This window comes from Lycorma delicatula, chromosome 13, assembly GCF_047948215.1.
Source record: "Lycorma delicatula isolate Av1 chromosome 13, ASM4794821v1, whole genome shotgun sequence".
NCBI lineage: Eukaryota > Metazoa > Arthropoda > Insecta > Hemiptera > Fulgoridae > Lycorma > Lycorma delicatula.
This window is the reverse complement of record NC_134467.1, coordinates 23,611,846-23,625,448: the sequence shown is the minus strand read 5'-3', so window position 1 is coordinate 23,625,448 and position 13,603 is coordinate 23,611,846. Positions and strand designations below refer to the sequence as shown.

General features: G+C 29.6%; 1 protein-coding gene across 3 annotated transcripts in view; it reads left to right on the top strand.

Annotated features, from left to right (window-relative positions):
- LOC142334156 (solute carrier family 2, facilitated glucose transporter member 1-like) overlaps nucleotides 1-13,603 on the top strand; it is a 151,563-nt gene that overhangs the window by 84,654 nt on the left and 53,306 nt on the right. For all 3 annotated transcript variants that reach the window (XM_075381944.1, XM_075381939.1, XM_075381943.1), the window contains exon 2: nucleotides 6,390-6,492. In XM_075381944.1, the coding sequence (XP_075238059.1) occupies nucleotides 6,390-6,492 (103 nt within the window). The remainder of the gene's footprint in view (nucleotides 1-6,389; nucleotides 6,493-13,603) is intronic.

The following is a 13,603-nucleotide window of genomic DNA, read 5'->3' as shown; positions in this document are numbered from 1 at the left end:
AATTATATATTTTATAAAAATTGGTCTGCCGATGATGAAGTTATAGCTCTGAAAGCGTTAGACCGACAGATCGTGAGAGTTCTTACCTTTTACTGACTGTATCTGTTGGATTTAAATATTTATTTGTTAATTTTATATGCGAGTATATATACAGTGTGATTCAAAAGGACTTCACAACTTTAAAAGCATATAAAAATTTATTGAGGTATCTTACAGATTCAGTTGAGGTTTCATTTCATAGCAAAACACTCAAGTTTTTTTGACTCACATAGTTCGTTAGTACCGAATTCGGCCACCAGCGCTATTAGAACTGGATATATTTACTGGTGTAGAACGTGCTCGCTGTGTGTTTTTTTTTCACAATTTGCAGTCACTTATCTGGACATGCTTCAAAATTTTCTAATTCCTTAGTTAGTAGACAATGTTATGACCAAGATGGATGCCATTACTATCAGCAAGATGGGGGCATTACCTTACTACCACCTATAAGTCCGAGAGTTTCTTGATACTTGATTCCTAGGTCGGTGGATCGGTTGTAAAGGTCCAATCACATGACCCCTTGCTCCCCAGATTTGACCCCACTAGATTTTTTCTTGTGGGTTTCATTAAAGATTAGGTTTATGTACCATCTTCGCCTGTTGAACTAAGTCTTCAAATTAACACCGCAGCTGCAGAGGTATCGCCCAACTTGCTGGCTATAGTCTGGAATGAAAACAACTTCAAGTGGAATGTATGTTACATTACAAATGGAAGCCAAATCGAACCAAAGTAAATGTTAGGTGATAAACTTGATGTAGTGACCTCAACCAAATTTGTAAGTTGATCTCAATAAATTTTTGTTTACTTTTAATGTTGTGAAGTCCTTTTTGAATCACCTAGTATATATACGTGATTCCTTCCCACCAAAATGAAAAAGCAGTTGCAGTTGATATATTTTTTTTACAGCATTCTAAATTAAAATTCAATTTTAATTGGATTTTTATAGTTACGTTTTTGACAAAAGCTTAACATATTTTAACATCTTTTAGAAATTTGTCATTTTCAGCTGTATGTACACCTTGAATTCTTTCTACTCCACCACAATGTCATACAAAATGTACATAAAGAATTTAATTAATTGTTGCAGAGGGTACATTGTATCTTAACTAGATGTTAGAGATTCAAGCTGGTAGTTACGTATTAATGCCACCGCAGCTACAGCTTTATTTAAAAACAAAGTAGTCAATCAGATTTCGGTGGAAAATGGGCCGATATAGAGTTTAACATAGATTCAAAACAGTATCTATATTAATTTTAATAAATGGTTATTTATAAATAAATAAATATAATTTAACCAAACTTAACCTACGCTCGCTAACCTTGACTAATTAACAGGAATGTTTTGATTATTTAAATAATAAATAATTGCAATAATTACTGAATTTATTAAATAAATACTCAAAAAATTACAGTGTTAATTAGTCAAGGTTAGCGAGCGTAGGTTAAGTTTGGTTAAATTATATTTATTTATTTATAAATAACCATTTATTAAAATTAATAAAGAGACTGTTCATTTTCCCCGAAATCCAATTGACTACTTTGTTTTTAAATAAAGCTGTAGCTGTGGTGGCGTCAATACGTAAGTACCTTCAAGCTTTATCGAGTAAACAATCAGTTAACTCCCTGATAGGAAATTGAGTTTTTTGTGATAGTTTTACACACAAGAAATATCATCAATCCATTACACCAAAATAAAAAAACAGTTGCTTTGATGGTTACTTACCAAAAGTACCAGCATTATGATCAACATTTCCCATAATACTCGTCCAAGAAAGAAGGAATAAATGAGAAGATCAGAAGAAGGATGGGGAAGAGGACAAACAACTAACAGAAGAACTGCCTCAAGTTATTTTTCCCCAGGGATAAGCGACTCTAAATAAAAACAACAAAGTACAACTTCTTTGATGTAACTCTTATAATGTGATCAATGAAAATATACTATCTTTAATCTGTTGTTTATTATTGACAAGTATCAAAAGCATTCTCATTCATCCTGTCAGACTACTTTTTACGGATATTTCACTAAGTGTGCATTATCAGAATGGTTAAAACATGCATCATAAAGGTCAGATCATTCATTGCAAAGCTTCCTTAGTAGCTATAAAAACGGGTTTTTAAACATATGGATTTAAAGAGACGTTTGTTGTGAATTCTTGTACGAAGAACAACAAGGTTGATTAGGCTGTATATTAAGGCATCCAGTGTTAATGAATTTGCTCCAAGAAGGAAGTATAGAGGATAAAAACAGTAAAATGGAAACAAATATTATGCTATATTAAACAAATAATTGACAATATAGAATATAGGAAACATGCTGAGGTTAAGATACTGAGGCAAAATAAAAATTAATGTAGAAGTGCATCAGATCAATCAAGCAATAGTATTAATTTTAAAATTCTGTTTTGAATGGCTAGGCTGACATTTTTTTGAACGAACACAACTTTGTCGGCTTAAAGATTTCAATAAAATAAATAAATATTAATGTAAATTTTACAGCTTGTATTGTTTTTTTATTCATAATACATTTTTATACTTGAACACAATTCTATTAAAAAATTATAATTACGAATATTGTTTCTTTAATTTTTTTGTAGCAGATTTCTTAAAGACAAATATTAAATTGTTAAAACTATTTATATATTTTTAATTTTTTTTTTTTTTTTACTTAATATTTGAATTTATTTGTTTTTATAATTTTTAATTTTAAAATTATAATTTACTATGCAATATTTGTATAAATAAAAATTACAATAGATTACTTAACTGGAGGTAATTATTATTATATATATTTTTTTACCTAAATTATTTTACAACTTTAAAAATAAATGAGATAAAATTTAAAAAAAAAAGAAAAGAGTAAATTACATCTTTTATATGACATAAAATCAATCAATCACCTTGGAAGTAGTTATAAATGTATACTAATGTAGTAAACTTAATGTTTATTTATTTTTTTTAATTATTTCGTACTGTATACCCTTCACTGTCAACTTTTTATAATGGAATTTTAATTTATTTATTTTTATTCATAAAATAATTTCTTATCTTAGACAATACAGTAAATTTGTTAGAGAAAAAAAAAACACTTTTTTAAAATGTACATAATATAAAATTAAATTAGAAAATCTGATGTGGACACCATATGACTTCCTTGTACCCCTATTAAATTACTTATACACATGTTTTGCTGCACTTCATTTAAACTTGTTTCATTTGAAAGTGAGATACGATTCTCCAATTCTTTAATAAAGTGGATAGTTACACAGTTGCATTGTGATGGACACCAAATTTTTTTGTGGTGTCTATTAGCATTTCATATTAGTTTATATATTAATTTTGTTTCACATCCTTCAAGTAGTTTTGTGGTAAGTGAGATTGATTCAAGTCCAACTTCATATACATATTTTTTTAACTTTTTTTTAATTTAAATATATTTATTTATTAATAATTATTAACCTCTGTAAAAATGTTTTAATTAAAATAAAAAGTACATAAGATTTTATTTCACTAACTACTGATTTTTTTTTTTATTATTCAATTATTATTTATTGTAATTTTTTTATAATCGAAGGTTAATAATTATTAATAAATCAATATATTTAAATTTAAAAAAAAGCAGATGAAATCTGATTCAACCTGATGTGCCTTTCCCATGTAAGATCTAAATATTTTATTAATTAAAAGCTTATGCCAAATAAGCTTTTAATTAATAAAATATTTGGATATTTATATTTATAGTTATTGCCAAAAATAACTATAGAACCAATGAAAATGCTTATTTTCATTGAAAATAATCTTTTCAGTGAAAATGCTTATTTTCAAAAGTGCTTACTTTTGATATATCATTGAAAAACTCACAGTGAGGGCCTATTACTGCAGTTAAGAAAAAGTCAAAAATCTATATTTTTTGGATAGACACTTTTGGCCCAGTCGCATGCAATCAAAAGTGGAGGTGCACAACAGTACTAAATCCAAAATTTCAACATTCTACAGCCAATTGTTTTTGAGTTATGCGAGATACATATGTACGTGCAGACATCACGGCGAAACTAGACAAAATGGATTCAGGGATGGTCAAAATGGATATTTCCGTTGAAATTTGAAAACCGAAATTTATTACGAGTACAATAATTTATTTACTTCGTACAAGGAAGTAAAAATTATAATGTATACAATCGGCTCTCCTAGTGGAAAATATTAAAACTATATTCACCTAATTCATAAGAACTATTTGTAGTATTTTTTCAATTATTATTTTAATACATTATTATATTCAACTTTATTATTGTATTTAATATTTAATAACCAATGAATTACATAAATATCTTTAATATTTAGGGTTAAATAGATGTCAAAATTATATATTATTTAATATAAAAGATTTTTTTATTTTCTCTTTACTGTTTTAATACACTTTCAAACTGATTATTCTTTAATAATAATCAAGCGTGTGTGTGTGTGTGTGCGCGCGCGCGCGCGTAGTATTAACAAGTACACAGGATCCATTAAATAACAGAAAAATGGAATTTAGCTTATGTTGTAAACATAAAGTACACTATTTTTTAGTTTGAAACCACTTTTTGAGTAATTTTAAAACTAATCAAAAAACACTAAATGCCTGCCATTAATTTTAGAGTTGTTGTAGTCTGATTTTTTTTAATGCTATTTAAAATTATATATCACAACCCTACATTTCACATTTAAATTTGTTTAGTTGCTTTATGATGTGTGTCTTGATCATTTATGGAAAAATTGTTCATTCTGATAGGAGAACTTTTTAAATTTTATTATTTTTGAGCTGTTGTTTAAGAGAAATTGAAAGCCACTTTTGAAAATAGCTGTGAAAAACATTTAATGGCTACCACCATTTTGGTTAGAATTATCATATTTTTTATGTCAACAATTTTTTATCCTATAACAATTTTCTTAGAAATATTGATAATATAGTTGTTGAATCAATTACTTTTACTTTCCTGTCTAATATAATTAAAATGGGTATATTAAAGGGAAACTATGGTGATCACATGAATATTTTTAGAAAAACTTTCTTAAAATTTATTCCTCACCTCTGAAAAACATATTTTTTATTTTTCTGACACCAACTATTTTTATTGTTAACTGGGAAAGTCATACAATATTTTGCCAGTTTTTTTTTTACATTTTTCTCCACCAATATTATATAAAATAACTAATTTTTGCCCATAATTTAACATGAATTTTAGAACACCATTACATTATTTTTGGTATCAGAAATTGGAGTGAAATTTTTTTATTACGTGTAGTTAAAAAACAATACATTTGTAGTCATATGTTTATCTGAACATTTTACTTCAAATGTCTTTCAGGAGATGGAGTAAAACTTGATGATGTTAATAATCTATAAATTGAACTGGTTCTGGGCATCATCAAACTTGTAATTATATAATTACATAAATTTGCTTTAACTTTATGCAATACAAATGTTAATTTCATGACTATGATGTCAGGTTTCATTGTAATATATATATATATATGTGTGTGTGTGTGTGTGTGTGTGTGTGTGTGTGTGTGTGTGTGTGTGTGTGTGTGTGTGTGTGTGTGTGTGTGTGTGTGTGTGTGTGTGTGTGTGTGTGTGTGTGTGTGCGCGCGCGCGCGCGCGCGCGTGTGTAATAGTAGTAAGAGAAGAGAGAGAGAGAGAGTGGAGTTTTAATAAGACAAGATGAAATTTTAAAACGGATGAAAGTAATAAAAAAACCTACGTATATGATAAAATGAGTTAGAGATTAAATATTGTCTTCTGTCAGTTTGAAATACTACAACAGCAGTCTCATGATCTTTGATAAACTTTTTAAATATATATATATATATATATCATTGATTACAATTATTAAAAATAAAATTATATTTACAAAAAGAATTTTATCTTTGTGTCAAAATAAATATAATTGCATAAATATATAAATATAGAATTCTTAAAATTAAATCTTGTGGATGGAAAATTTTAGTTTTAAGATTTTTTTTTTTCTAATAATATTACTAAATTATAATCTTTATTTTTATATAATAATTTTTTTTATAATTATATATACATATATCAGTAACATAAAATTACGCCAATATCTATGGTATGTGGTAGTTTCTCTTTCTTTATCCAAAAGGTTTTAGGTTCGAATTTGATCAGACTCAGTATTTTTCATACATTTTAAAATTCACTTGCTATAAATAAAATTGGTATGCAATTGTAATTAAGCATCAGCTCGTAATTATAGATAAATTAATAGTAATTAATATTTACTATTACATGTAACTGTAATTATGTAATTATTAATAAATTTATTTTTAATATTTCCTTTCTTTTTTTATTGTTACAGTAAAGGAATTAAAGACACAAAAATGGATCAAGATAACGGTTACTTCTGTGTAAACAGCACTGCTAATTTAACTCCAATGAAAAACCCTACTGTTAACAAAAAAGTAAGTATTAATATTTTATTATCAGTGACTCTTGACTGGTTTGATATTTTTATCTATTTCTTTCTCTTTTCTGATCTAAACTTCCATGTATATCTTTCATCCGCAGTTATTCGTCTTTATTATACAGATTTAAAAATATGTAAAATGGCTTCATATTTCAGAACCAAGGGATACTGGAAATTTTAGAAAGAAGTACTGATGATGTACGTAGTTACAAAATTACTATTTTATGGTTTGAAATTTTTGTTCACCATCTTGGGTCCGCCTTATTGAATTACTTTTTATTTTTTTTAAATAGGAATGTGACCGTGTGATACATGATGATATTAATGTAAAATTTTACAAGAAAAACGATTGCAAAAAATTGTTTCTTGATAAATAGCTTCATTTCAAGTTATAAGCAATCAAATTTGCTAAAACAAAAAAATCGCCATAGTAATAAAACAAACTAAAATACCTCATAGAGTAAATTTTAATTAGTTTTTCACCCTTGGAAAGTAAAAAAATAGGTCACTACACACTTTTCAACTAATTCCCAAACTTCAAAAATCTTATGTGGACACCACATGACTTCCTTGTATGGCTATTAAATTATATACGAGGTGCGACAATAAAGTAATGAGACTGATGTGAAAAAAAATGTTGCTTACCATTTTAGTCATGTTGTCTCCTTCAAAGTAGTTCCCCTTTGATTGCACACACTTATTCCAGCGCTTCTGCCATTGATGGTAACATTTCTGGAACTCATCTTCTGTAATATCCTCCAAGACCCTCATCACAGCTTTTTGCACATCTTGTGTTTGAAAATGGTGTCCCTTGACCGCCATTTTGACTGTTGGAAATAGAAAAAAGTCACACGGAGCGATATCTGGTGAATAAGGTGGCTGTGGTAGTACCGAAATTTGTTTTGAGGTTAAAATTTGCTGTACTGACAGAACAGTATAGGATGGCGCATTATCGTGATGCAGAATCCAATTATCAGCAATGTTGGCACAGACACGAAGAACTCGTTTACGAAGTCTTTCTAAAATTTCTTTGTAGAAATATCGGTTAACTGTTTGCCCAGGAGGCACCCACTCTTTATGAACAATTCGCTTGGAATCGAAGAAGCACACAAGCATGCGTTTCACTTTTGACTTTGACATGCGAGCTTTTTTTGGTCTGGGTGATCCCTTTGAGCACCATTGCGAACTTTGGCGTCTTGTCTCTGGATCATATTGAAAAAACCAACCTTCATCACCAGTGATAACACGGCTCAAAAAAACTGGATTGATTTCAGTTTGTTCTAACAGATCGGCTGCCACATTTTTCCGTGTTTCTCGCTGTTGTTGTGTGAGATTTTTAGGGACCATTTTTGCACAAATCTTTCTCGTACCAAGATCTTCAGTTAATATTAGATGAACCGTTTCTTGATCGATGTCGAGTTCTTCTGCAATCATTTTCACAGATTATCTTCGATCAGATGGTACGATATCACGCATCCTGGTCAAGTTGACATCTGTCCGTGAGGTTGATGGTGGTCCCCTGCAGTCATCATCTTCAACATTCGTTCTGCCTTCGCTAAAAATGTTATGCTACCAAAAAACTTGAGCTCTTGACATAACCTCCTCTCCAAAAGCCTTCTGAAGCTTACCGTAAGTTGTTGTCGTGTTTTCACCTGATTTAACGCAAAAAGAAATGGCATACCGTTGCGCAATATTTTTCGGTTTCATTTGTGTGATGAGAGACACAAACACATGTTCACTTATTACAGCACAACTCACGACTGAGCAGTTGCATCAATGTGCCGCTTGGACTAGAAGTAGCTTATAGACCAAGGTCAAAGATGGTGTGCCTACGCAAGCTGCAGGGTTGCCACATCTTGCAAAGAAAAATCAGTCTCATTACTTTATTGTCGCACCTCATATACACAATTTTTGCTGCGCTTCATTTAAACTTATTTCATTTGAAAGTGAGTACGATCCTCAAATTCTTAAGTAAAGTGGACGTTAGACAATTGCATTGTGGTGGGCACCAAATTGCATCAAATTTTTTTGTGGTGTTCATATCAGCATTTTATATTAGTTGGTATATTCATTTTGTTTCACATCACTCAAGTAGTTATGTGGTAAAAGTGAGAACGTGTCAAATCTATAACCATGCACACATCGGTTTGAATCTGACTTAAGTGATATATTGATTTATTAATAATTACTAAAATGAAAAGTACATAAAATTTTATTTCACTAATAACTTCTGATTTTAGGTAGATTTCATAAGAAAGCTACCTATTGCAATGAGTATCTTGATTCAACTTCCGGAAAATTTTGATATATCTTCACGTTTTACATCCCCCAAACCCCAGAACCACCGTCAGTTCAAAAGTTTATATATGTCACTTTCTTGTGGACACAATAACTGTCGTAATTTTGTGCCAATCAATTTTAAAGTAATACATAAAATATAATGACATAAAATCTCGGTACAGTTTGTTAATGGGCAAAAACAGACCACGGGGGTGGAAATGGAGCGGCTTTTTTGAGAAAACAACATATCGCTATAAATTTCTTATTAAAAAAATATTGAATTTCTTTTAAGTTCCTACTATTCTTCAGATAAAAAAGTATTTATCTACTTAAGTACTTATGTAAAGTATTTTTATATCACCAACCATTGGCCCAGGTATTGTGAAAAATGGGGTTTCGAAAACAAAAAAAATCATATCTCCCTTAATAAAAACAATATTGAATTGGTATAAAGTGGTCATTAAACTTTTGTCTGAAACAATTTTTGATATGACCAAACCTCATGGCAAGGGATGACCAAAATATTGCGGGAATTGTAAGAAGATGTCTTGTCTTATGCTAAACATGTGAAACTTTTTTCTCATGCAACCATTGTCATTCTGAATAAATTTTTAATTTTTCTTAAGTTTAAGGTGGAAATCTTTTTTATCCTCTACTTAGCACTGGTGAAATTCATCTCCATCTTCCGGAGTGCCAAAAGGAAATTTTTCTTTTTTTTTTTAAATTGTTTTATGGAATTATCGTAAAATTTTTTATAATCAGAGGTTAATTTATTAATAAATCAATATATTTAAATTAGATTAAAAATAAGAAATGGAAGACTGATTTGAACCGATGTTTATTTCCTGTGTAACATCCAAATATTTCAGTAATTCAAATTTTATTTGGCTATATCTCTGGAACCAATTAAAATAAATATCACTTATGATATATCGTTGAAAAGCTCTCAATAAGGGCTTATTAAGTGCAGTTAAGAAAAAATCCAAAATCCAAAATTTATGTGCATCAATTTAACAAATTTATTACATTATTTGTTAATTTTATAAATAAATATAACAAAACGGCGCCGGCGCTTCAAATTTTCTTTTATTATGTATATTATATTGTTAGGTTAAGATCTTTTTAAACTTAGTTATATAATTAGGTTGAGTGCCGAGATATTTAGATACAGAGGGAAGCTTTAATTCAAAAATTTAAGCATTTTTAAACCCATGTTTATATGTATTTTTTCATTTTTTACTTGTAGAAGATATTGTGAAGTTCTTTGCATTGTATTATATTTAAGTGAATGACAATACATTAATTACTTTAGAAATAGAATTTATAATTAAGCTTAAATACACTCGTATTGTATCCATTAAATATTACATTACCATTATTACGTTATTTAAATTTTGTTTGTATACTACAGATTTTTCCATAACTTTACGCATCTATTTTTATTAAATGGAAAAAATTGATATAATCATTTAAAAAATAAAACAAAATTTTGTAATATTTTAAACAGTTATAATTTTACTTAAAATTCATATACATTTCATTATCATGTTGTTTACATACTACGATTTAATTTTGTTTGGTTTGAGTTTACACATTGTATTTGTTAATAGTGTAATTGCTTTCATTTATTTTTGCTTTTCTTTAGCTTTGGTCACTGATAAATCTTTCTGTCCTTGTAAACATATTTGTCAATTATTAACTAATAGTGATGATTGATTGTCATAAATAGTAAATGTGTTTCATTTTAATTTGTTTTCAATAGTAATGCTAATTAAAGAAGAAGAAAATAAATAAGAAGAAGAAAGAAGAAGAAGAAAAAAGAAAAAGAAATAGACATAAAAATACTTAACTGGTGGTGGTTGAGGTTGATTGTCGTAAATAGTAAATGTGTTAACATTTTAATTTGTTTTCAAATGTAATGCTTATTAAAGAAGAAGAAGAACAAAAAGAAGAAGTGGGAGAAGAGGGAGGAGAAGAATAAGAAATTGTACCAACGGAGGGTATACTTGAAGAGAAGAGAGAGAAGAACCAAAAGAAGAAATGCAAGAAGAAATAACCCCTGTTGGACCAACAAGGAGTATACTTGTGTGTTTCAAAATGAATATAGTTTTAAAGCTGTGTAATATTTCTCAAATTTTGCATACATTTATTTATTATACATGAATTGAAAGAGCAACTCAAACAGTTTTAGCTGTATGAACACTCATCAACTGTTTACTGTACCTTCCGCCTGAAAGCACTAATATCAAAGATGGCGACCCCCCCTAAAAGAAAGTGTTATGCTTTTTCAAAGTGCAAATCTGTAAATTACCGTTCAACGTGCGTTCCGTTTGAAGTTCTGTTGTGATACCGCAAGTGATAATAACATTCGTAAATTGTAAAACAGTTTGATATTATTGGATGTATTTATAAAACGAAAAGTGCAAGACGACCAAGTGTGTCCGAAGACAATGTTGAATCTGTAAGACACTTTTGTGCGTTAGAAAGCCCAGCCGTGAATTAGCAATGTCACATGTGTGGAGGGTTTTAAAGAAACGCTTACATCTCCATCCATATTGTTTACAGCTGTTACAAAGCTCTAAAGCCTACAGATTATGGTTTACGTGCTAGCTTCGCAAATGAAATGATGCACAGTGACGATGAAGACTTTTTTATCGTGTCATGTTAATGGACGAGTAAACACTCGCAATGTGCGTATTTAGGGATCAGAAAATCCTACGAAATAATAGTGTGAACGCCCCTCCCAAAAATTGAATGTTTTTTATGCCTTACCCCAACGGTTAGTTTTCGGACCGTTCATTTTCGCGGAAGCATTTTGTCTGGAATGAACTGTCTTGGTATGCTACAATTATGGCTCTTTACTCAACTGCATTACCAACCACAGAACTTTATTTCGCAACAAGATTGTGAGCCCTCCTCGCTGGCATAACGCTGTACGTGATTGATTGAATGAAATTTTGCCCGACCGTTGGATTGGTCGCCGGGTACCAGATGACAGAGCTTTTTTGGCGTGGCTTTCCACGTTCGCCCGGTCTGATCCCGTGCAAGTTTTTTTCTGTTGGGGTTTATAAAGGATCAAGTGTATGTGCCACCGTTACCAGCTGACATACCCGACTTGAGGCGCAGGACTGAAGCAGTTGTCACATCAGTTATTCCAGACTTCACATTGAACAGTTACAGGAAAAACTATTTGAGTTGTTCTTTCGTTTCAAATATAAATTATCAATGTAAGTAAAACTTAATAAATATTACATAACTTTAAAACCCTACTTTAAAAAAATTAGTTGTGAAACACGGTATAATAATTTTTTTTTTTTAATTAATTTTGTTAGACATATTATCAGTAGTACAATCTTATTAATGATATTTAATTAAATTAATGAATCCGTCTTAATTGGTAAATATGTAAAAAGTATTTAGATGTTTTGTTTTTTTAACTCATTCTGTAGTCTTAATAGAAGGATGTGTAAATTTGGAATTACCTGTCAACTGTTCATTTTTGTTATAAATAATGTTAATTTTCAAAAATTACATAAATCAAATGTTAAGGAATAAAAAACTGATGTGTAAAACTGCCTTAGTGAAGTAAAACAGTATATATTCGAGAATTATATGAACAACTTTAATTTGTCTTGGAAAAAAATTATTAGTCCTATTTATGAATGGGTCTCTCTTTAACAAGTAACTAATAAAGTTTCCCTCTAAAAATACTAGGTAGCGCTGTAATTGTAACATAACCTCATACGTCAAACGCCATGAATCCATAGATGAAAGCGTATTGCATATACTGGTTTATTCCAACAAAAACAGATACATAACTTCGACGCAATTTTAGATCTCTGTATAACTTATTGACATTCTCTACAAGTTTTTGTTCACGATATGATACATTTAAAGTAAATGTTGAACATAATAAGGGTACAGATACAGGCAGGCCTAGAAGATCAGATGAAAAATTTGTAATAATTCGTCAGTCTTTTGCTCACACCCCTGGGAAGTTGACTCGGAGCGCAGCGCGGGAATTAAATCTTGAGCGATCTACCGTTCGCGAAGTTTTGAAGAAACGATTAAATTTGCATCTTTATAAATTACAAATATTACAGCACATTACACCACAAGATCATACTGTTAGAAAGGAATTTGCTGTGAAAATGATTGAAAGAATTGAAAACAAAAATTGTTACCATAAAAAAAGTTATTTTCTCAGACGAGGATACATTACACGTGTCTGGAAAAGTGAACCCTCTTAACGTTCGAATATGGGTATCTGAACAAATATTTTGACTTGTTAGAAGGGTTTGTTTATTCTCAGCTTGAAGATTCACAACCCGAAATCATAATCCCAACAAGATGGAACACACTAATGAACATTATATTACTGCATGAATCCCTCAACTAAAAATTACCAAATCACTAGATTGGACATGATGGACTGATTGCTTGGCCACCTAGATCGTCGGATATAACTTAATGATTTTTTCCTATGGGTTTCATCGTCAAAGATAATGTATACAAAAGCTTGTGTAGTGAATTACTTAATGTTGTACATAAGGAGGTGATTAATAAGCATCAGAGCTCGTAAATGTGAATATCTTACAATGAACATGGTATGAAATTGATTACTGGTTGGATATTTTGTAAATTATACTAACTGTGCACAGATTGAATGTCTTTGATTACAGGTTAAAAAAAACGTTTAATTTTAATATTTCTAAATTCATATAACCCATTTTTGTATCTTAATGAATAAATTATTTACTCAATAACAAAGTTGTTCAGATAATTCTTGGACACTCCATGTATATATATATATATATATAAAATAC